The sequence below is a fragment of the Eulemur rufifrons genome, chromosome 24, assembly GCF_041146395.1.
Source record: "Eulemur rufifrons isolate Redbay chromosome 24, OSU_ERuf_1, whole genome shotgun sequence".
NCBI classification, from domain to species: Eukaryota; Metazoa; Chordata; class Mammalia; order Primates; family Lemuridae; genus Eulemur; species Eulemur rufifrons.
The window spans coordinates 33,976,284-34,002,911 of NC_091006.1; the positions used below are offsets into that span (position 1 = coordinate 33,976,284).

The window sequence follows — 26,628 nt, forward strand, 5'->3', positions numbered from 1 at the left end:
TGTCCTAAGTCAGCTGTGGGTGTGTTGTTCTGCACAGCAAACTCCACCAAGCCCCCCGAAATATGTCTACATTCCATGCATTGAGCAGTCTGGGGTGTTGGGAGGCTTGGAGGTTGGGCCTCATTCTGGCCCTAACTGTCTGATAAGGAATAGCATGTTTCTTCATTTATAAAATGGTGGGACTCGGGCACAGGTAAGGGAGAGATCCCTTGCATTTCTATGAACTGGAAACAACTGAGGGAGTTGTTCTCAAACACACGTCCAAATCAAAACAGGGAAAGCTGTGGTTCCACGGGGCTAGAAGGAAATTCACTGAGGGCTTGTAAAGCATGGTACCAAATATTTTTATAATACTTTTTAAAATGACTGAACTAAAGGGAGATATTATTATACTGACTGCTTTGAGTTCCTATCTTGTTGAATAAAATTACTAAAGGATGAGACAGTTTCTTTTGTTCTGGTGCCAAATCAGTTACATGGGAGACGGTTTTGTGGAGAGCTGCCTTCTAAAGACAAATTTCAATTTCAGGGGAAATGAGACAGCAAAATTAATGTCAGATTTTGTAGATTTTTTCAGACTTTGAAACTTGTAAATCTCAAAACAAAATGGGAATATTTTTGCGAGTGCACATGCTTAACTTCTATAAACTAAAAATTGAACTCAAAAGCATATTAAACCGTTTTATTGCAAATGAAAAATATACAGAAACATTAAAATTTGTCAGCTTTCTAAAATGAACAGTATTTGTAAACATTTGAAAAATATAAAATTTTGTGAACAGTTATCCAAAAGTATTTGAAAACATTTCACATACATTCATAAATTATCTTTCCACCAAGTTTTGTTGGAAGGTGAAAATTAGCATTTAGTTTTTTCTGGTTTTATTAAGAAAAATATTTTTGTTGGAATAATTTTGTATTGGTGTTGAGACAATATAATGATGGAACTCACTTTCACCTGGATTACTGAAAAGGAGCTAATATGACAGAAATTGAGAAAAGGTAAAGAATGTATGCAAACTGGCACCCAATGATCCTTATTTGTCTAGTAATAAGATTGTAAGAATTAAAATGTTGATTCAAAGAGACCTACATTTTATTAAGTGCCTATTACATATCAGACATGATACAAGGTGCTTTCCATGTATTTAATGCAATACTTTTAAAAACAGGTGTTTATTTCATGCTGCTAAATATAAACAGTTTTATAAACATTCTCCAGTCTGAACAATAACATCATTCACCATTGACCTAAGAATAAAATTGTAAGTCAAGAAATCAAACGAAATTGTTATCTTTACAGAAGAAAAGCTTTCCATTTGTCCTGTGTAAGCACAACTTTGTAATCCTTAAAGATGTGTGCAGATATTCACATAATAAATCTTAAGATATCTATGTGATAACAAAGTACCTAAAAAAATACATACATATACACACACACACACATAAACGACTGCTTAAGACTAACATAGCTAGTCTGAATATAAGGATCCAGCATTTTATTCTTCCTTAGACAATACCTTCCTGTTTGGGAAATAATTTTTAGTGTTAGATTTGCAATGGCAATTTGTTTTTTTAATGCATGTGCCCACCAGTAATTTTTATATATAGAATTTTTCAAATATTGTTTATCAACATACTTCAGCTCGTTAAATCTTTCTCAGTCTTCCTCCTGGGCATATATGTCAACACTAGTTCATTTTCCAATCCAGGGTACACATTGATCCTTGTGTTCCAGGACCCTCCCTCCTGGGCACAATATACCAAGGCCAAAGCTTTGTAACAGGTGACACTTCAGAAATGTCTGAACCTTAAATTCGTTAGAGCAGGAAACCACCACAGTCTTAGGTTGGATGTCAAGAAAAATGCCTTTAATTCCACACCAGGAAGGTGTTCTAGAGAAATTGATAAGAGTTCTCAATACTAAAAAGAAAAACATTAAAAGAATATCTACAATTTTCAAACGTTACCTTTTCAGAAGATACTTTTCCTATAAACTTGTGTTCATAGCTTATATATCTGATATATAAGTAAAGTGAAACAGCAATCAACGAAGTAAACATGTATTAGACCTGAGGTATAAACCCACGGATCTCCCATGCATTATTAATTTTCAAAAATTTACAATGCACTGAATTGCACTCAACACTAAACTATGCTAGGCTGTGCACAGAAGCTCATGCCCGTAATCCCAGCACTTTGAGAGGCTGACGCAGGAGAATTGCTTGAGGCCAAGAGCTTGAGACGAGCCTGGGCAATATAGCAAGACCCCATCTCTACAAAAAAATTTTAAACAATTAGCTGGGCATGGTGATGTGTGCCTATAGTCCTAGTTACTTGGGAGGCTGAGGCAGTAGGATTGTTCGAGCCCACAAGCTTGGGCTGTAGTGACCAGTAATCACGCTGCCCAGCGTGGGTGACAGAGTGAAACCCTGTACTAAAAAACAAAACCAACCCAGTAAAATATTCTGAAAGAGACTACAAAGGCACTGTAGGGCTTTGCAGCCATCTCAGATTGTCACTGTGAACATCAGTTATAGTTCAGTAGAACTGGGGAAATGCTGATGTCAGTTTAATAGAATTCTGAATAATAGAATTTACTGTTATTACCCTGGGTAGTCCTGAGCTAGCTTAGAAACTAAAAACTAAAAACATTTGATGTCACAGCAGAAAAAAATCTAGTCAACCTGAAACTTTTGTGTTTTGTTTTTTTAAATGACAACTTTTTGGTTAGGATTTTTGGTTTTTGGGAATATAAATTTAATTTAGAAATAAGATAGCCAATTTATTTTCTATAAAATCAATAAGTGATAGGGAATCTGTCCATAAACATTAAAGACCACCAAAAATGTTATTCCTGCTATGCATTTGAAATGAGATTGGAAAATTTTATGAAAGTTTTAATGTGCCAAAGGTATTTTCCTATTGTAGCCCCTGGTCCTAATATTTTGTTTTACAGGAAGTTAACTTTCTATTTTCCTAAAAACGCTTATCAATAAAGCTGTATGAAAAACAGGATGAAATTTAACAGAAAAAGACAATCTACCACTGTGGTAGGATATACCTATTTTTAAAGGTAACTAAAGGTTAATAAGTAATTTTCTTAATAAGGGTGAAAATACCAAATTTTTAGAGAACTATAATGATTTGATTCAGATTTTTCACAAAGATTTTTCTCATTTCCAGTCTGTAGAAAACCTATGCTTTAGTGGGTTTAAAAACTCCCTTTAAAACACTTGAGAAAAATTAAACTAAAATAACCCTGAAATAACATAGCAATTATTTTATAAAAATCTCTACATCGACAAGAAAAATAACCTTTAGGATAACAGTAAAAGAAAGGAACAATATGAATATAAGTACCTCCAAAGCTGAATTCATTTGGACTTCTCCAGAAACTCCATTTTGTCTTATGTCATCCAGGTCTGAGTTAAAGGAACCTGAGAACACAATCCCTTGTGTGTTTGTGAAACGGGGAAAAAAAAAATGTTTCCTTTACCTGAGGTCCAAAGCGTTTTTCTCCTTCCTCCATTCTCCCTTCTGTAATTGGTAATAAACTCCTATGGTATGTCAATAAATTGCAATCCGTAAGCGCTTCACGGGTAGGTGCGTCTTGTGTATTCTGGCCCACTAAGGAATAGATTTCCAAAGCAGGCCTGTTTTTTTTCTTCAACACTTTACCCCTTAGCTATCTAGTTTTAAAAGAAGGAAGCTACAGAAGGGAGGACAAAGCACCAGTGATCTCACTTCTCAGTTCTAATAATTTGAAATTATGACTCAGAGAATGGTGACCGATAGTCTGCTTATCAGAACGCTGTTGACCTTATCTATGTCTATGAATTACCATGAGTCTAAAACAGCCACCAAAGAAATGAAGAGCCACATGGCAGAGTCACATATATTGTGGCCAGAAGAAAGATTATTCTGAGACACGCATAACTCTTTGACTTTTGGTGGGGTTAGGGAATATTTCAAAGTTTGCAGAAATGACAAGAAGCAGATGTCTTCTAGAGGACAATCAAAACTCGATTTTCAAATTTGATGGCCACAATGAAGGCATTTTTACTTGGTCTCACATCTAAATTATTAGCCAGAACTTTAAAAATGCTAACTTCCCTAGCAGTTCTTCCATAAAGCAAGCATTCCTTCTCCTCTCCCAGTGTCTCGTATTGGTTAAAGTTCAGGGTTTCTAGAGACTTTGATCATCAGTTCTGCTAAACAAGGTAACATCATCATTGTTTCCGGGGGTTGAACACTCCATGTTCTCTAGTAACACATAATTGTTCTCATTGCCATTCAGAGAGAGGACTTCTTTCTTAGCCGTGGATGTCAGCTCGCTCCAGGTAATGTCAGTATTTTTGAAAGCATGTAGAAGGAAGATGCCGTTGATAATAGTGAAGAACCCACTCAGGGTTCCAATGATGTCTCCAGCGTCCATACTGTACCACTCTTGGAACAAGATGGCAGAGCAGGTCACAACCATGGATGTGAAGAACACGTAGTAGATGGGGGTCACGAGAGACGTATTGAAGGTGTCCAGTGCCTTGTTGAGATAGTTAATCTGCGTAGTCACTGAAAGCACAAGCACAGCCAGCAAAACAAAGACCAGGGGATGCTTGTAAACCGGCTTCCATTCCAATAGTTCCTTAATGGCAATCCCCAGGCCTTTGACAGAAGAAACTGAAAATGCTCCAATCAAAGAACAGATCGAAATGTAGACCAATATATTGGTCTCTCCTTTCTTGGGAGCCACAATCAAAATCAGCACCAAGGAGATCACAATTACGATCACAGCAAAGGAAATAAATCCTGTTACGAAGAGAAAAGAATCAGACTTCAGAAAATGCTAACAGGATCATGCCTTTCTGCAATCTTGTTAGTCATGAGTTTAAGAGCAGAGGTGTTTTAGAAATAGAAGTGAGATTAAATTAAAAGCAACAACATTCTATTGTATAGTTCTCAATATTTTACTTTCACAATCATTTGAATCTCACCAAGAATACTCCGAGGCAGGGCAAGTGTTTTTGGATTAACTTTTTATTTTCAGAGGGAGAGAGTAGCAAAGACTTGGGTTTGAATATAAGTCCTTTCCCTCTACAATCCCCATCTTTCCCTTTCATTATGTAGAGGGGAAGCATGAACATAAAAATAAGCTCTGTCATCTTTTTAGGAGACCTGTAATACTCCATCAAAACTTACTGTGTCTCACAACCCACAGCTAGGCTTGTAGGAAGCCTATTATCACAAATATCATTTGATGAGGAGAGAAAGTAGAACAGAATTTGAGTGTTTCTTTAAGTTCAATCACAGACCTGGGTCTCTCAATTTCATTTCCATTTCATGCAAAGACGTGACTTCCTCTTCCTGTGGGGCATGGATGACCATCACAGTTGACCCCAATATACTTAATATGCAGCCAATTTTCCCATGAATGTTCAAGTGCTCATTTAAAAAATAAGAAGACAGTATTGCACTGTTGGGAGAGAAAAAAAATAAAATCACTATGGTTCAATTACCTTTTGACCCCGTGGCAGCTCAGAAGTCCCACTGTGGCATGTGACACCTTGTATACCAATGAGCGGACTAGAATATGCTGTGTGACACCGAAACACCGGGATTAGTCTGAAACTCAGAACTGACTGTCACTCAAATCTGCTTCATCGCTTTTATGTCTGAAGAGCTCTGCTAGACATTCCATGTCCCTGTAATCTTCCCACGACCTTCCAAGAGGTCTCTCTCAATTCATTTTCAATTCCCCCACCTTCTCCTGTAAAGCTAAGCAAAATGGAAGATCTTTTACATCTTACAGGCATGATACGTTTAGAGTATGTGTGCCCACGGAAGTTTCAAAGAAAGATATCTTCCTAAAAAGGAATTTCTCTGCTAAGGGCTGATATTCAGCTAGTTCACACCACTACAACCATACAGATGGTCAAACTATTGAAATAATTCCTTGGTACCTGCTACTGGCCTGATATTTCCACCTATCGTATGTTCCTAATGCTTCTACTGCCGTGGTCTCAGGAAGCTACAGGTTGGCACTGCCATGGACGCCAGAGCATACCATCCTGCTGCTCCACCAGTAGGCCGGCTCTAGCTCCCGCACACCAGCCTCCTTCCTCTAATGCCCCGGTGTTCCCAGGAGCACAGTATCAGTGCCCATCTGCTCCCAAGACTATGATCGATTACCAGGTGCTTTCCTAGAGTTGCCCTCATGTGGCCGCTTTTAGCACTGCAGCCTCGGTGAAAATACTCCTACTGCTCATTGCGTAGACGAGTGTTTAAGTGCTTAATGTGTATTACTCATTTAGTTCTCACAACAATCCTACCAAGAAAATAAAGAGAAATAGGTAGGCCCAATCATAAGCTTTCTACTAGAGGTTGATAATGAATGGACAAGAAAAAGACAGAAAAAAAAAAAAAAACCCAAAATGGCAGCTTAGCATAAAAGAGTTCATGGGCTCATTGAACACATTTGTTTGGGATCATAATAAAGACCGACTCAGAAAAAAATCCATATTAAATGAAATAGGAAAATTATTCCTGTGTCCAGAACCAAAAGAAGCTACTGGGTCTCCAAACAGAAGTATCCAGCAGACAATGCAGGAATTTTAGTGAGACTTGAAATTTAACCTAAGCACTATGCTTTTTAAAGTCCTCTGATAACTATGGTCATTAAACACCGTGACAATAGACAGAATTAAAAGGACTTTGGCAATTTGTTCAGGTGAGAGATAAAAATCTGCTAGGTGTCATTGAATCGTCCCAAATACAACACACAATTACCTTATGTTACCAGGAAACCAAGCTCACTTTGTCATAGGTTTTCTAAATAATAATACTATGACAATCTATTTCCCATTTCTACTGCTATCGATTTTGCAGTCTTCTCAAGTTAGTTTTGTGATTTGCTTTTTAGACAAGAAAAAAATATTGTTCCCATTTTACAAATGAGGAAACTGAGGTTAAGTGACTTGTCCAAAGCTTCTCAGGAGTCTCAGAAATGATTTGGGGTCTTCTCAGAGCCCAGGCTGATCTAGATATTTGTTGCTGTTTTGAGGTATACTTAGCAGTATGTTTCTTATGGTTTAAGTTGACTTTGGTACTAAAATACCTACGGAATCCACGCATGTCATCTAACACGTACCTTATGAGAACACTCAGCGCACCCAGCGGGGTGACCAAGGTGGCAGGTGCAAAAGCATACGCAGCGAAATTCACAGCCTCTCCTGCCCCCACTAGAAAGCAAGCAGAAGTATTGACATAACAGTTAGACTTATCTGGAAGAAGAGAAAAACAAATGACTCTTGCAAAGCAGTGGACTTTTATCCAAAAGACACTGAAATATCTAGCTAAAAGGAATGCTGTAATTTGGGATGAAGATAAACTGTAACTCCTGGTGAGACAAACTCAACTAATACGGGCAGTGGTGACAGATGAATATACATTTTCAATGACTTTCAATAGAGATTTTTAGTTATTTCAGTACTGAAAACATATTTGGTCACACGGATGAAATCTAGTAGAGGTAGCTTTGTAGTAAGCAGAGAATTATTCCATTTGCTCAAGAATACCTACTGTTTTGCAAATTACCATCAACAACCAAAACCAACTTGTAAAATTAGAATACTTCGTAGAGATCTGGTGTCTAGGTAGGGGACAGCCAGAAATGCCTACTACAGGCCCACGAAGTCAGGCATCTCTGAATTGCAGGTGATCTACAGGCGAGGAACAGTCTTTCAGTAGCTTAAGGAGATCCAAGCAGCTGTTTTAAAGTCATAATGATGCGCTGCTCCTGCATGTAGTCTTTTTCTTATCTGAGAAACTCTAGCCTTCCATGAGAGAGAGTGGAAGCAGATAACTTCCAGAGTGAGGGAAATCCTTCCGAGAGCTGTGCTCTTGTACTGGGGCCAAATTATTCTCACAGATCACAACTGGACACTTAGCCACAGAATGTAGTATTTTCATACTGGCAAACTACACCGAGCAAATGCTTATTGTAGGGAGATAAGGAACCCCAGTATACTTTCTCCTTTTCTCTGGCTGCTACGCTACATCCCCCCAGATCTGCAGGAGTCACCGGCATTATGAAAACATCATAAAACAAATCTAAACTTACAGAACAATTTGGAAACTGCTGTCATAAAAAGAGCCAGGGTGGTTTTCTTAGAATATTATGCTTTCCTTGAATACTTTATATTATTTATATTTTTATCTTCATAGATGTCTTTCCAGGGAAACACTGACTTCGTGATTAAAGTACTATTTGATTGTCACTTACCTAATCTCTAATGTATGCTTGAAAAATTCCCCATAATCTATTTTTCATTTTCCAAGCAAACTCTACTGTCAGTATTAGGAACTTACTTGACAGTAATCCTGCCCACCAGAGCCATTCCTTCAGATAAGAATGTCCACCGTGTCCTAGGAAAATATCAAAAATAAAAATTAAGTTCTAAACTGGAGGAAGCATGTTTGCAGAATTGACTTCGAGGAAAGGTACTGGATTACAGTTGGAAAAATCAAGTCAGTACATCTAAAGTCTTTTAGCTTATTTACTTGGCCATTTCCAAAATCTTCTAAAGCTTTTTATTATGTCACCAGGCCCACCTTTGATTTCTATAGAAAGTTTTTTTTTAATTTGTAGGAAATTTAATCATCAGCGTCACTGTGCTTATGTCAGTCAGAGGTATGGAAATAGACTATTATAAACTCTAGATACATTTGTTCAGCCATGCTTAAAATTAAAGACAGAAAATCATAAATTACATTGGTACCTAATGAGGATCATAAAGGGAAGAAGATGGTTGACATAAGAGATTTTGAGATTTTTGGATTTGTCAGTCAGAGAATAAGGAGCATCCGGCAGATGGACTCTACCTCTACCTGGCATGATGAAACTGAGTTTCTGTCTAGTCTACTGAAAAGGACAAAAAGCTCTCCTAAGGTATTCAAGGAGTTATATTCCCACTACTGTAATCTGTGACCTTAAGTCATTGCTATATGTTTGCTATAGAAAATCAAATTTTCTCATCAATTTTAATATACTTAATCCCCTGAATTTCACCCAGATGATTTTGCTATAATTAAACTAGACAGGATATATAAGCTGTGAAGATTATTTTGCAAAGTAGTTAACTATGTTTATTTAGAATTTTTTCCTTACAAAATTTGCAAATAACTAAATTAGAATCATACTACAATACTTGACTTTATTACTGTATAGTGGGTATCTCTTTGGGTACTAGCAAAACAATATTTACCTACATATGTTATTGGCTATTTGCATCTTTTATTTTGTGAGTTTCTTGTTTCCATGCTTTGTCTATTTTCTGTTGGAGTACTAATCTTTTTCTTATTGACTGCAGTCACTCTTTACATATTATGGAACTTAACTGCCCTTTATCATATATTTCATCATTTTACCCCAATGTATCATTTATTTTTTAGTTTCAGCTGTTTCCTTTTTTTTTTTTTTTGAGACAGAGTCTCACTTTGTTGCCCGGGCTAGAGTGAGTGCCGTGGCATCAGCCTAGCTCACAGCAACCTCAAACTCCTGGGCTTACACGATTCTACTGCCTCAGCCTCCCGAGTAGCTGGGACTACAGGCATGCGCCACCATGCCCAGCTAATTTTTTCTATATATATTTTAGTTGGCCAGATAATTTCTTTCTATTTTTAGTAGAGACGGGGTCTTGCTTTTGCTCAGGCTGGTCTTGAACTCCTGACCTTGAGCAATCCACCCGCCTCGGCCTCCCAGAGTGCTAGGATTACAGGCGTGAGCCACTGCGCCCGGCCTCAGCTGTTTCCATACAGGATTTTTTTTTTGGTCAATCCAATCTCTTCCTTTATATAAAATAGATTCCTCCTTTACCTTTATGCTTAGAAAAGTCTTCTTTTAGGTTTTTATAAAAATTATTTTATTTTAAATTTAACTCTAAACTATCTGGAATTTATTTTGCTGAACGTTATTAAGTAGAACTTTCACATTTTTCTTCTCCAATTTTTTTCCAATTGTGTCAATACTTTCAATCAAATAACTCGTCCTCTCTCCACTGGTTTGAAATGTCACTTTTAAAAATCATATATTAAATTGTTATATGTACCTGGGTCCACTTAATATAAGTTTTAAATTATCTTTTGTCTGCTTTAATGCCAGTATCAAATTGTCTTAATTAATATAGCAATATAGTATGTTTTATTGTATGATAGTGCAAATCATCCCTCAATAGCACTCTTTTATAAAATTGTTTGCATAATTTATAGTCACTTATTTTTCCATATGGACCTTAGAAAAATATTTAGGTCTTATGATATTATACTTGATAAAAATAGAAAATTCATGGTTCGTGAAGGATAGTCAAAGAGAGCTACTCAGCATCTGAAATGTCACTATAAATGGTAGCCTAATTCTATTGGTTTCCATTTATTGATTTCACACACATTTATTGGGTGTCAAACACTGTGCCAGGGAAGGTTCCTGTTCTTGTGAAGCTACTATCAATAAACAAGTAAACCTGTTGGCAACAAGTAAATATAATAAATGTACAAATGCAAATTATTCTAGATTCAGTGAAGAAAACTGTGAGTGCAATGGTAGGAAATGACAGGGGGTGGGTCAGGAGATCTGCCCAGAGAGGACGGGCCTTTCTGGGACCATGATATTCAAACCGAAGTCAGGATGAGTCGGCCCAACGAAGGGCAGGGAGAAGAGAGTTCCAGGCAAAGGGAAAAGACGTTGGGGTAGGAAAGAACTAGGCCTGTTCCAGGAATGAGAGAAAAGTAGGTGAATGGAGGAAAGTACAGGAGGAAGCTGGAGAGGTAGCAGGGGACAGTCTATGCAGGAGGTCTGAGGCCGTGGGAGGTGCAGCTGGCTCCGTCAAGGAGACTGAGGCTAAGATAGAGACAGTAAATTAGTATTAGTGTAGCATCATGGACTTTCATTAGCATTACTTCTGCAGTTAGAAACCTGAATTCACTAGTTGCATGTGTTACTCACCAGCTCTGGTAAAGCCCTTTTCGGCCAGTTGCAAGAGGCCCTTCTTCTTCAGTATGAAGCTGGAGCCAATAAAAATACTGGAACTTACTGCCAGTACTAAGCCCACATAAAGACTGTATTTGTTTTCTACATTAGTTGAAACGCTCAAGTTGGTTGTGCTGGAACCCAGGCCAGTGTAGAGGACAGGGGAAGCCAGCAGCTGTGACACATTTGTGATCTCACACCATGCCCGGGAGGAGTTCGGACAGACCAGAGACAGCACGTAGCCTGGAAAAAAGGAAAGAGGGAAATGTTAAGAATGAACGGGAGAGGTGTTCGTGCTTACACACTTTCTGCTGGAAACAGAGCCTTGAGTGGACGGTACTGAAACACCGTATTATTGTACGCAGAGAAGTGCCTAACAGGTGGGCCACAGGCCTGTAAGACATTTTCAGCTTGGCTTGCACAGGTTCCTGAAAATGATTTTAAATCGTTTAGTTGTCATCATTTAAAAATGAGAGATTTCACATGAAGGCTTGGATTCCTCTTCTGAGTTGGAAGATCTAGCAATACTTGGGTCTTTGTTCCAGCAAAACAGCAACCTGCTAGAGGAGCAAGGAACCCTTTAGACCTGGCTTGTGCTCAGCAATTCATCACAGCCGCACACGACCACTTCACTCCTTCGCATTATCAGCCTGTCTCCTGGAAAGCAGGGATCAGGAGGCCTGAGTGTAGGAAGAGGGCACGGCAACCTCGTAGCTCTAGAAATCACCAGAGTACGGGAAACCTAGCCAACCTACTGGTGGGGTATGAATTGTGCATTTCAGAAAATATCTTTTAAAGTGAGTTTAGTTTTCTGTATCACTTTCCCTGAAGAAAATTATTTTTCAGGTCTATTAATTTACCTTCTCCTAAATAAAACAGAAACTACAGAAAAATGAATTAAATATCCATAGGCTTCAAAGAATAAGATTCAAATATAAGCATGTAAACCACTGAACCAGGCCCGTTATTATAAGTGCTTTGGAATTTTGAGGCTAAACACAAAATAGTATCATTTTATGCTACATAAGAAATTTTTATAATTTGTTCTCCACTTGAAAAGCTACCAACAAGGTGACATTATGACAAGATGTTCTGTCTTCTCATCTTTTCCATTTTAAAAAGGCAAATACGAATTACCCTAAACAAAAAATGTAAAGGAAAGTTAATCAGATACAATTTGAGAATTCAATTGAAAAACTGGTTTTACATTTTAAAAATCTTAAGGCATATGAACAAAGAGCAGTTTGACTAAATGATGTCTTAGCAACAAAACTTCCATAAGTGGATCTATATATATCTGACAAAGCATTATGAAGCCATCTGAATTTTACCACAGAGTTAAGAAACAACCACAAAGTTCATATCTGGAAAATAATAAAATAACTGAATTCAAGGTTTTCATGACTATTTCATTTATCTCTGTAATTTGAAAATGAACCAACTTTGTTTCAGAGATATAGAATAAATTTTGAGTCAAACTTCTAAATATTCCAAGGAGAATTCTATTATTTCAGGGATTTCCTATCATACAGGGGAATTTTCAGGCAGGCTGTTTTAATAAGAACTACTCCAACTTTTCAAGCAAGCCAGTCCTTAGTAATCTTGTTCCAAACATTGTTCATCTCATCTAGGCCCCAAGAATGGAAAGTGATTGCATATGTTTCTGTTAGTAAGAATTCTGATTACATTCACTCCCGAGAAAACATCTGACCTGACTTTCCAGTGAATTCCATGGCTGCATTCATGTCATTTACTACGTAGTTAACATAACCATTCCAAAACTTCATCTCTGCAATCAGCGTGGGTGGCTCTCATTCCAGTGAAACAATATTCCTTCTAAGCTGTTGACATAGCAAAATGCTTCCGACGTTTTAGGGGGGGTGGGGGCAGAGGGTGAAAAGGGAGTGCAAATAATCTCTGTTGCATTTGGCAGGTTCTCGTTGTAGGTGGGGGGCATGAATGCTGCAAGTTTTATGGCAGGAAAATAATAAAAGTCTTATATGGCTATTGACCTTAGAACTTAAATTGTTTTATGTTTTGGGAACCTGTTTGGCAGAGGCAGGGAGGGCAGGAATGGTGGCTTGGTGGGTAAGGAGTGGCCTAGAGAAGGCCAGACATGGTGCAGGAGATGGGTGTGTGCCAGGGACTTGGATGTGTGTTAGAAGACTCAAAGATATCTCAAATCAGACTTGGCTTCTCAAGAGCCAGGTAAGCAGAATAATTACCCAGGGAGTGTAATCCAGGCTTTATTCAACATAGAAAAAAATGTATTATATTCATCATTTTTCATTTCAACAGTACCAATTTATACTCCTGCCAGCAGGGAACATTTATTACTTCTTTGATGTTGTTATTAATTGTTCTAAATATTGAGTAATGAATATTTAGGAAATACATGTCAGTCATAAAGAAAAATAATTGCATATACACCAAGGTCTCAACCACCTAAATGAAGAAATAAAATATCACCCTTCAGGGGTAACAACTATCCTGATTTTCTTTTTATCATTCCTTTGATTTAAAAACATGATTTTCTCTACGTGATTATATCTTTACATAATAGTTCAGCTTTGTGGGGTTTTTAAATGCTTTAAATAATTTGTCTACTACTATTTGCCTATAGAGAATAATAATTCAAATTGTGCAGTTTATTACATGGAATAGAATATCTGGTTTCTAGAAGTCAGTGATTGCAAAGGTTCTTCCCCTGACGTCGGGCTGGAAGTGACTTGGTGGCCAATGGAACATCAGCAAAGGTGACATAAGGATAGACTTCAAATACGCGTATGTGGTTGGGTTTATACTCTTGCGATTCTCTGCAATTTCCCGAGGAGCTGCTGCCCCTTCAGTCTGAGCCCTAGGATGAAAATACATGGAGCAGTTCTGAGCTCATCTCACATGAAGGAGCCAAGACCAGCTGGACAAGTAGTCTGAAGCAGAAGATACCCAGCTGAACCTTGTCCAAATCAGTCGATCCTCAGCTGTCTATAGATACCTAAGCAATGTATAATACACCTGCCTATTCGTATTAGCATAGGAACTGAATGAGATCTCTTTATGTCCACTACAGTTTATTCTCCAAACACCAGCCAGTGTGAATCAGATTATATCACTCCTCTTTCATCTCAATGATAACAAAACCTCAACTTCTAACTAACCCTGAACTTTAAAGCTATACATGCTCTGAAACTGGCTCATCTCTGATGTCGCATTGCATCATGCACCTCTAAAACAACACTAGTTGTCCTTTCATTCATTCATTCAACAAATATTTCAGTGTCTGCTGTCGGGCATTTTCTAGAAGCTAGGGATACACACAATGCTACAAAATTCCTGCTCTCTTATATTCTAGTGGGAGGAAGGAAAATAAACAAATGTACAAATAACAATATAATAACAATACAGTGCCATGGCAAGCAGCAAAAACAGCATCAAGGAATATTTTTAAACAGGATTAAACGGAAAAGCCTTTCCAGTAGCCATAAAAGCAGAAACCCTGCGGAGGGAATGTGTTGAGGGGTGCAAGGAACTGTGACGGCTGTGGTGACAGAGGGGAGATGGTATGAGATGTGGTTAAAGAGTAGCTCGGGCAAGATCAGCTAAAATGAGCCTTTGGAAAAGTAGATCTGATTTTATCATTCCTCCTTCCAAAATTCTACAAGGGCTTCCCTTTGCATTCAGGAAAAATCCAAAATCCCCACCAAGGTATACAAGGCCCTGTGGAATCTTGCCTCTAGCTATCTGTTTAATCTCATTCCTTACTATTGCTATTTCTTCTGTTCCTTTGATAGACTATGTTCCTTCTCACTTAAAGCTTTTTTTAAAAAGTAGCTGTGGCCGGGCGCGGTGGCTCACGCCTGTAATCCTAGCACTCTGGGAGGCCGAGGTGGGCGGATCGTTTGAGCTCAGGAGTTCAAGACCAGCCTGAGCAAGAGCGAGACCCCATCTCTACTAAAAATAGAAAGAAATTATATGGACAGCTAAAAATATATACAGAAAAAATTAGCCGGGCATGGTGGCACATGCCTGTAGTCCCAGCTACTCGGGAGGCTGAGACAGGAGGATCCCTTGAGCTCAGGAGTTTGAGGTTGCTGTGAGCTAGGCTGATGCCACGGCACTCACTCTAGCCTGGGCAACAGAGTGAGACTCTGTCTCAAAAAAAAAAAAAAAAAAACCAAAAAAACCCAAAAAAGTAGCTGTTACTTAGCCTGTTACAGAGTGCTGGCTGGCCTAGCTAGCTCCTTCTCATTCAAATGTCCCCTTCTTTGAGAGGCCTTCGCTACCTTCCCAATTGAAAGGGGCATTTCTGTCATATCCCCCACTTAATACTCTCAATCAAATAAACATCCTTGTACAGCTTACTTAATGATTTTATAACAAACTTCATATGTGTTTAAAAATTTTTTTTAGATAATCTTGGCTTAGAAGGTCTTTTGAAGCATCCATGGTTTTCAAAGTCAAAACCAAGTATGGAATTCATTTGGACTTCATGGAAGTTCAGTTGGAATGTTCTATCCTCAGACCTCATGACGGACTCCTGGTCATTTGAGTCTCAGCTAGAACATCGGTTTCTCTAAGGGACCTTTTCTTTGAGTACCCAATCTAGCTTCCCCATCACCCTCAATACATTACCCATGACACTTGCCACTACTGTAATGACCTTTTAAATTTGTTCCTTGCATATTATTTGCCATCCAGACAGTAAACACGAGACCGGGGACCTAGTCCTAGAGTCTAGGACCAGACTGTCTTGCAAATACCTCTATCCTAGCACTTAGGCGAGTGGTTGGCACCTGGGACTCTTGTTACTTGAATGAATAAATGAAAAATTGAGTTTTTGTTTACTCCATGTCAGACTCTGAACTGTGTGCCTCCAATGTCATCCCACCTGCACCTCACACACGACTGTAAACTGTAGGAATTATTCGGGCTGAAGGAGGCTAAGTTGCAACTGAGAAGACTGTCTGATGCCAAAGTCCGATCTCTTTCCACTACTGATAATATGCATTCTGATTTCTAAGTCTTTCTCACCAGCTTTCCACACAATTTCTACCTGATCACAGGTATTGAGCCTTGAGCTTGAATATGTCTTGTTGGAACTAAATGCATGAGCAAAGCAGGAAAAATATCCAGAAGTTCAAACAAGTGGGTGTGATTCACACACCCTCCTTCCTTATAGATCCTTGGGTAAACAAGGGTGAGTGTGTTAGTAACAGTGTGACTTAGTGGTTTAGAAATTATTTAGAAAAAAGGGCACATAACCTATCACAGGATATAATTCCTAGATACAGCTGCCTTAAAAAAATCTGTATTTGAATAGTTTTTGAATTGTTCAGGCATTTCCTCTTTTTTGTGTCCCTTCTCTCCCTTGCTGGCATAGTTTTGACAAGTTCACTGACTTTTTTACTCTCTCCATCAGGGAATAAACTGGAGGAGCCAAGAGGAGAGAGAACCACAGAAGTTGCCAGCAACTTTGTAAAGATCAGATAGTTCTTGCCATGCCGCTCATTGCCCGCCTCTTTACATTATCAGGTAAATTAAAAATCTGCTTTCCTCGTCATCATTTCCCCACATCATTTCCATTGATACAGCCCCTTTCCCCACCTTGTCCCGCTCACACGCGCCTTCTGATTGACTGCAGGGACCCTCGGCATCGCGCACGCCCGGCCACAGGCGAGGGGCGGCGCCGAAATCCCAGCCTGGGCGCAGCGACAGCCCCGTCCCCCATTTCCTCTCCCCAACGGCGCCGCCGTGAGCAGCCAAGAAGCGACTGCGCCGCGGGTCAGACGGGCCGGTGGCTGGAGACGTTCCCGCCTCCGAGGACGGAGAGAGACGCGGGCGGCCCGGACGTGTCGCCCCCACCGTCGCGGAGCCCACCGGGTGACGTCGGCGGCGCGCTCCGGGGTGAGACTGAGTCACAGGAAACGTGTCCCGTCTCACGGGCCTGGGAGTCGAGTCATCCCGCGGCATCCGGAACGTCCCGGTCCGCAATCGCGCGGAGCTTGCACTCGGCCGCCCGGACCCAGCGGCGGTCACGGCTGCCTCGTGGGACTCGGAATTCCCGGAGTCCGGAACGGCCCAGGCACCCGTAAGTACCCGGTGACAGACAGACCGACCGGCTGGAGGAGTCATCGCAAGCACGAGGCGCTGAGAGTGGGTTTTATCTGTGCCGAGTCCCCACGAGTACCCGGCACCGCCCTCCCCAGTCCCTGCGCCTCCCAGTCGCCAGGTCCCTCGGCTCGGGCAGACACTCACCTTCCCGACAGGGCTCTCCGGGCGGCAGCCTCACCTGTGCCCCCATGGCCCCCGACGGGGCTTCCCGGGCTCACCCGGCGGGGCAGCGCCTCCCCAGGCACCTGCGCTCGGGCGGCGCCGCGGGGTCCCGGAGTGGAGCGCCCTGGCTCCGCCCCCGGGGCGGCCTCAGCCAATGGGGACGGCCGGGCGTGGTCTCCGCGCGAGCCACGCCCCCGCCGCCCCGGGGCTTGGGCGCGACTGGGGGCGCTGCGGGGCTTTGGCGCCGAGCGTGGCTCCGTGACTGCGGGGGAGCGGCTGCCCCTGCGGAAATGCAGACGCGTCTCGCAGGGCGGCGGCGTCGCTCGGAGCGCGGGGGAATCCACGCGACGCCGGGGATGCGGCGGGGCAGGGGCTGTGCCGAGAGTCGCCCTGGCTCTTGCGGGTCGGAAGGTCCCGTGCTGGACTCGGGCTCCGCTGGTGTGTGCGGAAGCGCTGACCACTGACGGGTTCTGCGCTTAATATCACGGGAAAGTTTATGCTGGGGGCTGAGAGCAGACTTTGCCCTCTGTCTGTCATCAGCTTCTGCTGTCCCTCCACGCCCCCTACATCCGCCCCCCATCCCGCAGCCAACCAGCAAGCAATTCTCCCCACCCCGCCCCGTTTTCTGGGTCGTACGGTTATTTAAAATACACTCTTAAGGGAAAAGCAATGCCCAGACCGAAAGGACCTAATCCCACAAAATAACAATAGCTAGCAGGTACTTTATGTTGTGTTTTGTTTTTTGAGACAGAGTCTTGCTCTGTCAGCCCGGCCAGAGTGCTGTGGCGTCAGCCTAGTTCACAGCAGCCTCAAACTCCTGGACTCCAGCGATCCTCCTGCCTCAGCCTCCCGAGTAGCTGGGACTACAGCCATGCGCCACCATGCCCGGCTAATTTTTCTTTTCTTTCTTTCTTTTTCTCTTTCTATTTTTAGTAGAGACGGGTCTTGCTCTTGCTCAGGCTGGTCTCGAACTCCTGACCTCCAGCGATCCTCCCGTCTGGGCCTCCCAGAGTGCTAGGATTACAGGCGTGAGCCACCGCGCCCGGCCTACTTTATGTATTAATTCATTCAAACAGCGTAGTGTATTAACTCCCAGTTTACAGAGGAGGGAATAGAGGCAGGGAGTGAGGCTAAGTGAGCTAACCAAGGTTGGGAAGCTTGATAGCAGGCATTTATGCCACAAGAAGTGGGCACAATTCCTGCTCAAACCCTCACTGGGGAGAATGGGGGTGCCTTTGTGCTCTGGCACTGAAGCACTGAAGGAAAATTCTCTCCTCTGTTCACCTAGCCTTTGCTCTAGGTAGTCATGAACAGTGCTATTAATTTTATTACCTAAGAATTTCATGGCAGAGGCCTCAATCTTGCTTTTCTTGTTCTTGGGCTGATGAAAGAAGAGTTAAGAACGGATTAGTCAACATAGCAATCTAAGGCACACACTTTTACATGTGGATGGCTTTGCTGAGAAGGAATGGCATGGGCAGGGAAATAGGTTAAAGTTGAAAGGCAGGGAAATTTATGCCACATTTGGATTAACGATCCTTAAAACTTGGATTTCTTTTTAAACGTTTTCCTTGGACACTAAATTTGAAATTTTGCCTTCATCATACATAGATTGTTGATGATAGTAAATGTGATCTAAGGTATTTATTACTTATTTATTTAACAGACACATACAGCATTTACTATGTGGCAAGAACTATTATAAACACTTTATATATATATACATATATATTTGCTTTTTAAATCTTCATGAAAATTCTGTGAGGTAGATACTATTATCCTCACTTTACACCTGGGAAAGGAAGGCATACAGAAATTAATTAACTTGCCTATGGACACAAAGCTAGTAAGTGGAGAACTGAGATGCTAACCAAAAAAGTCTGGCTTCAGTGTTTGTTCTTAAGCTATTTGGTAACTTGATATTAAAAAGAAAAACTATAAAAATGTCACTTTGAGGTTAATTTTTTTGAAAAACTGAATTTTGAGAGATCAAAATTCCATTTGTTTTCAAGGTCAGTCAAATTCAGACATAATATTAAGGAATTTATTTATTTTATAATGCAAAATAATTTGAGGGGTCTTGTAATTTCAGTTACCATAGAATGATGGTACCCTGGTAAGTACACAACTCCCAGGGGTAGAATTGTGACTCTGTAGGATCCAAATTTCATTTTATTTACCCATTCCATGGATTCTGGAGACTGATTTCATACAAGCTTAACTTGCAAGGCTTTGATTTTACAGATTGGATGCTCATGTTCCACAATTAACCGAGTTTCCCTGTAAACAAATCTGCCTGAGAAGCTAAATTATAATCAAAATTAGTTTTCTCATTAGCAAAAATCTCGCCATATATGGAGCACCTCACTTTTGGTAGATACTCTACATATTAGGTAGATCATTTAATTAAGAAATAGAAAGGTTACATAACTTGCCCTAGGTGACACAGCTAGCAGGCGGAGGAACTGGGATTTGAACCAAAGTCTGTCTAATGTCCAAAGCTGATACTCTTGACTATTAAGCAAAATGCCTTTCATAATAGGAGATCTAACGCACACTTCCTAGCCTGGTGCCTAGCATGTGATACTTATTATCCAATTTTTTTTTTTCTTTCAGAGATAGGAGCTCACTCTGTCAACCAGACTAGAGTGCAGTGGTGTGATAATAGCTCATTGTAACCTTGAACTCCTGGACTCAGGTGATCCTACTGCCTCAGACTCCTGAGTAGCTAGGACTACCGGGGCAAGCCATGTCTGGTTAATTTTTTTTTTTTTTTTTTTTTTTTTAGAGGCTGGGTCTTGCTATGTTGCCCAGCCTAGTCTTAAACTTCTGGCCTCAAGTGATCCTCCCATTTTGGCCTCCCAAAATGCTGGGATTACAGACGTGAGCCAATGCGCCTGGTCCCAATTTTTAAAAAACTGAATAAGAACAATAGAATATCCATAATCTTATATGTTTTACTTACAGTTGACCCTTGAACAACATGGCTTAAACTGAGCTGGTCCAATTATATGAGGATTTTTCCCAACCAAACATATATTCCTGGGATGTGAAACCCACGTATAGGGAAGGCTGACTTTTCCTATAAACAGGTTCAGCAGTGCCTGCTGCTGTACTTCAACATGTGTGGATTTTGGTATACGCAGAGATCCTAGAACCAATCCCCTGTATAGACCGAGGAGACATCTCTATTTTAGACTCAAATTGATGTCTCTACGTGAAGAACAGTTAATAGGTACTAAGTGAATGTATATTGAATGAAAGAATATATTTATTTGCACAAACTATTTTGGGGAGTTAATTTGATAGAAATCATGGATTATCTCAGAAAACACATTTTTATATATATACGAAATTATGCTATAATATCATTGAGGCCTAGACCCCCAAACTCTGCCAGTGAAATCTGTATGAGAACTTTTGTGCTCAAATGGCTGTGGAAGGCAGTTCTGTTTGTCTCTTTAGTAATGTGGCTATTCACAGAGCTGTACAGCCTTACTCTTTCACTCATACTCCACGGCCAATCGTTAGCAACTCTTGTTGCTTCTGTCTTAAAAATATACCAGCATCTGACCCATTCTCACCAACTCTGTTTCTACCATCCTGGTCCGGACCACGGTTACCTTTGAATTACTGTAATAGCCTCCTAACAGTTCTCTATCGGATCTGTCTTCTATGACCTTAACTCCTTAATTCCCTCTTCCTCTTGTGTCCTCTAACTTAGCCAAACTGTTTTCCCTGCTTTTCTTTAAACATAGTCTTGTCTTTGCACATGCTGTTTTCTTGGTGGGCAGGCTCTTCCCCTAGAAGTGGGCATGGCCAGCTCTGCCACTGTATTCGGAGCTCTGCTAAATGAGGTCTTCCCTGAATGCCCCACTTAAAATAGTCCTGCCCCACTCCATATAATTTTCTATGTTTTTACCTTGCTTTTTTCTTTGTTATATCAGCATTTGCCACCTGACTTCTTATATGTTTATTACTTTATTTATTGTCTTTCCCACTCCAGTAGAATGTATGCCCTACAAGGGCAGAAACTTAGTTTAACTATTGACTCCCCAGTGCTTAGAAGAGAGCCTGTCACTTAATAAATATTTGTTGCATGAATGACTATGCATGGCATCGAGCAGTGCACTAGAGATACAGTAATGGACAGGTAATGGACAACATAGACGCAGTCCCTGACCTCATGAAGTGTATAGGTCCTACAGGGCAGATAGACATTAAACAATTAATTATGTAACATTTAATTATTATGGTTATAAACACGGAGGGGACATCATTGACTGCTCTGGCTGAAGGTCTTGGTATGTTGGAAGACAGACTATCAAATATTTAAGAACTTAGGGCCAAGAGCCAGAATTCTTCAAATCATATAGTTTTTGAAATAAAAATACAAAGAATCAATGTCATGTAAATGAGCATCTATAGTTAGAGGAAGTTTAAATAGGATTATAAAGATTTAGAGGGAGCTGACAAAGCAAGACAGGGAACCAGATTAAAAGTAGCCTACTAAATAGATAATCCAACGTGGCTATGTTCTTTCCATCAGTCAAGGTTACTGCAGGTACCAGGGAAAGAAATGCAGTGATAGGTAGACTGGGTAAAGCTAATCACACTTTGGAGCAGAAAACACAGCCCTCTTATTCTTTTAAACTTGCATAAATCAGAAACATATCCTAGTATATATGTTTTATATATGCAGACAAAATTCCTACTTAATTCCAGCAAAAAGATAATTTTCCTCTCAGAGTCTTCCAGTGCAGTTCCTTTCCTCCCAAAATCTCAGGGCTCCTTCTGTGTGCTTTCCCAGCTGTTTATCACACTGCATTGTGATCATCTCCTCTTGCGTATCTCCTGCCTCTGTATGATCTCTGAGGAAAGGACTTTTTGAGTCCCTTAGAAGAGTGCCCAGCACACTGTGGGTGCTCAGGAATTGTGTGGAATAAATGCACAAACACTTAAATGCATTTCATGCCTCTACAAAGGATTACTATTTTGGATTGTTTAGTACTCTACGTATATAAAACAGATTTTCATTTAAAAAGTTGAAGTGAATCATTTCACTTGATCACATTTTGCTAGAATTATATAACAAATTAGAAACAAGGTATAAATAATGGCTCTGTGTCTTTACACAAGTTAGTTACTTAATAGACCCATGTACTGGTTATCAAAAGTGCCATTGAGGCAGCAAAGCTCCAGTTTAGGTGCAGTCCCAAAGCTTAGAGGGAAGAAAAGGGAGACACGGCTCATTTATTAAGTGTCTTCTTTATAAACTAACAGTATGTGATATGCTAAATCCATTTATCCTCATAAAAATCTAATGAGGTAGGTGTTATATTTCCATTTTACGGATGAGAAAATTGAGGCTCAGAAAGATTAATTTTCTCAAGACCACACAACTAATACACATGATCCCAAGAATCAATAGTATTCAGTTCATCCTTAATTATAGTTTTGGAGGGGTGGGAAGGTACATGAAGGAAGTGTAAGAACTAGTTAAGGAATGAGCATTTGAGATAAAGCAAATGAGTCATTTCCGATATGTAAACAATTGTGTGATTGCGTGTGCCCGGTTCATCGTGGAAGAGCTGTTTCGTAATGACAAGTTCTATGAAGTTTCATGATGTCAAACCAGGAGTTAAGTTGACTGGAGGAAGAGGGTTTACTAGAATCATTACTCCGACTTTAATATACTAAAATCATTTAGGGAAGTTTCAAATAACAAGCAAACCATGAAAAATGAACATTCTATGGCTGCAAGTAGGAGCAAATTTCCACTCTTGTCATATTGTTTTATTTTTAGGTATATTTATTTTAGTTACACTGTCTGTGTATAAAAAAGATTGCTCTGGCCGGGCGCGGTGGCTCACGCCTGTAATCCTAGCACTCTGGGAGGCCGAGGCGGGTGGATCGCTCAAGGTCAGGAGTTCGAGACCAGCCTGAGCAAGAGCGAGACCCCGTCTCTACTAAAAATAGAAAAAAATTATGGACAACTAAAAATATATATATATAGAAAAATTAGCCGGGCATAGTGGCGCATGCCTGTAGTCCCAGCTGCTCAGGAGGCTGAGGCAGGAGGATCACTTGAGCCCAGGAGTCTGAGGTTGCTGTGAGCTAGGCTGACGCCACGGCACTCACTCTAGCCTGGGCAACAAAGTGAGACTCTGTCTCAAAAAAAAAAAAAAAAAAAAAAGATTGCTCTAACTAACCCTAGTACATTTCCTAACCAGAAAATATATTTTCAAGTTTGAAAAAGAAGCCAGGCAAATTTATGATAATGCAATTAATTATTAGAAAACGAAATTTGATACTTGTGTTTTAAAAATTGTAATAGCCACTTATCAAGTATTTATAATGCATTAGGAACAGCAATAAATTCTTCATATTACTATCTCATTTTAATTCTCACAGCAAACCTGCAGCTATTATTATGCCCATTCTATGGAAAATGATACTGGGGCCCAGAAAACTCATTATTGTGCTCCAAATCCCAGAGCGAGTGAACAGTGAAGCTGAGATTCAAACTCAAGCCTGTGACTCCAAAACCTGTGCATTTAAACCCAGCTCAGTGTCACAGAAAACTGCCCCAAATGGGTAGCAACATTTAACATAAGAGAAGCTGAGGTCAAGTGAACACTGGGTCTAAGAACAAAAGAGTCTTCCACATTTGAGAGCAGGTAATCATTTTCTGAAAACTCTAACTCAACCCAAGAAGCAGCATCGAGTTGAAAATATTAAGGCGGTCCACAGAGGTCTGAGTATTTTTCCTGAACAATAGATCCAAATTGGGTGATTAAGACACATTAAAACTATTTCAAGGAGGAAATTTCTTAGACATGAGGGACAATAATATTTTAAAAAGTAATAATGGCCACTATCATTTTTTGCATTTATGTGCAGATAATGTGCTAAGGTGTTTCCAGGCACATCCAACTTAAGGATGAGGAAACTAAATCACAGTTGGTGAAAAACAACAGTGTTTTCCCAGGTAAGTATTCTTTGTGCTGAAATAGGTGACTTGACCTATTTTTCATGTTTTTACCTCCCAGGTGATAAAAGCAGTGTGGTGCTCTGGAATCAGATAGGCCTATGTGTAGGGGAGTCAGATGAAAAACAGAACACCCGGTTAAATTTGAATTTCACATAAAAAGCAATTTTTAGTATAAGTTCATCTCATGCAATATTTGAGACGTACTCATACTCTCTTTTCATTTGCCAAACCAGCCATCCCAGTCTGGGCGTGAATCCCGGCTAACTCTGACACAACCGTAGCCATTGTGACCCCAGGGAAAATTACTTAATCTCCCAGCCTTCATTTCCTCCTCCTTAAAATGAGGTAGATACTATATCTACTTCACAGGATTGTTTTAGGATTTGAGAAAAGTGAGGTTCCTTCCCCTCTTAAGAATTTCTTTGTGTGTCTATTGATTACTTATTTTTACTTTATACCTGTGATTTTAACATTTATTACCATTTCATGCTTTCCAAAATGTTTACAATTAATTTCATACTGATAGGTTGAAGACACTGCCTTGGTATTCAAGGCAAAGGGCTTATTTTCCTAAGCAGATTACGTAGCTTTTCTTAGAGAAGAGCATCATATAAAGAACCGACACAGTAACATTTTGGCAGAAAGCTCCATTGTGACACAAGTGGCCACTTCGGTTAATTTGTGAAAGTTTATAATAGAAATGGATTTATCAAAAACATGCATACTGGCTGCTTAGAGGGCATGTGTGTAGTGCAAGACTGCAAAAACTAAAATGGTATATTTGGTAAAATGTGGATTGATCTGTGAGTTGAAAGAAGACAATGAAACACAAATGATAGTGAGTTATTTAACTTTACAAAGTTAAACAGAGGTGAAAACAGATTTTCTGGAAGTTATGTTAACGATATGAATTTAGAGTCTTAAAAATGTTAATACACTGTAATTTAGTAATCTAATTTCTAAGTAAACGCAAAATAATGACAGAAATATATAATTTAAGAATAAGAACATTCATTTTGAAATTCTTTAGACCAGAAGAAAATATGTCCGATGATAGGAAAATCAATAAATAAATTATGGTATAATGGAATATGATAAAGTGTTATGTAATCTAAAAAAGGATGCTTTAGATATTTAGTAATATAGAAATTATCACAGTATAATTTTAAAATAAAAATCAGAATGATTGTATTTAAAAAATATATAATGGTGGATATAACCAAAATATGAATATTGGTTATTCCAAAATGATAACAATATATTTCAGTTTTGTTTTCTTTTTTCCTGTGATATCAAAATTTTTTGAAGCATTTCTTATTTTATGATTAGAAATAGAAACTTATTTTTAAAATTCTGGAACCCCAAAGCTAATTTTCCTAAGGTACTCAGTACTCCCCTAATTTTCCTTGCCCAGACATCTTGGGGTATCTCCTCTTTTGATAGCCACCTAACCCCACTGGGAGCCGAAGCTATTTAACTGAGGCAATATATGTTACTGAATTGTTTAATGGCTTAATTATTCATCAGAAAAAATACTTCAAGTACTGGAGACAGAATAATGTATTTATGGAACTGATAGATTGAAATAAAGGCAGCTTTGCTAAATGGAGACAGTATTTATCTCATGCCTTTCTGATTTTCAGCCATAAGCAAAAGTTTTGTGAGTATGTAGACTGGCAAATGTTGCATAAGAAATTTCTTAGGGAAATTTACTTTTAGGTGGTTAGAGTAACATTTAGACACAAACTGGCATTTTGTGATGATTTTTGCACATCTAAAGTATGAATTATTCTTTCAGGCAAGCTCAGCTTCATCTTATTTTATTTCTTGAACAGATATGTTTCAAATATGCAATTCTTCCACAAAATGCCCAATTAAAATATCAATGAATAGGTGCACCCTAATTATATTTTAGTAATGTTTAATGTGATGGCACTACATGTGAAAATTTAATCATACTTTGTGAAAGCCTAGACAAGTTTTTCAAGATTGTAACCCTGAGTAAAATTGGCAGTATAATTTCAATACAATTCATCAGTCAATATTACCTTTGGTTTGCTTTCAAATTGTTAAGAGGCGTTGCTTTGATAAACCTCCTTATATTCCTCACTCTCATACATATTAATAAGCTCAGGGTCAGGGAAGGATGATGGTGATTTGGTTGTTGTTATTTTCATCCGTATATAAATCCGCAAATCCAATGCTGAGTCATGGAAATCCTCCTTTGTCAATGCCACGGAACTGTTTCTTTCCCTGGGAATGATCGAGAAAACGAGCCATTTGTGCTTGTTTAAGGAAAGGAAAAAATCAGCACACTCGTTATTTTAAAAAAATTAGA

The 26,628-nt window shown here is 39.6% G+C and overlaps 1 protein-coding gene across 1 annotated transcript; it reads right to left on the bottom strand.

Moving 5' to 3' along the window:
- Nucleotides 1-736: 736 nt before the first annotated feature.
- Nucleotides 737-17,749, bottom strand: NIPAL1 (NIPA like domain containing 1). Its single transcript, XM_069457448.1, has 6 exons — nucleotides 17,279-17,749; nucleotides 11,000-11,266; nucleotides 8,368-8,424; nucleotides 7,148-7,238; nucleotides 5,313-5,473; nucleotides 737-4,809 (listed from the first exon to the last, which is right to left on the bottom strand). Exons 1-6 carry the CDS (start codon nucleotides 17,322-17,324, stop codon nucleotides 4,190-4,192), a joined length of 1,242 nt encoding a protein of 413 aa, XP_069313549.1. The 5' UTR covers nucleotides 17,325-17,749; the 3' UTR covers nucleotides 737-4,189.
- Nucleotides 17,750-26,628: the final 8,879 nt, after the last annotated feature.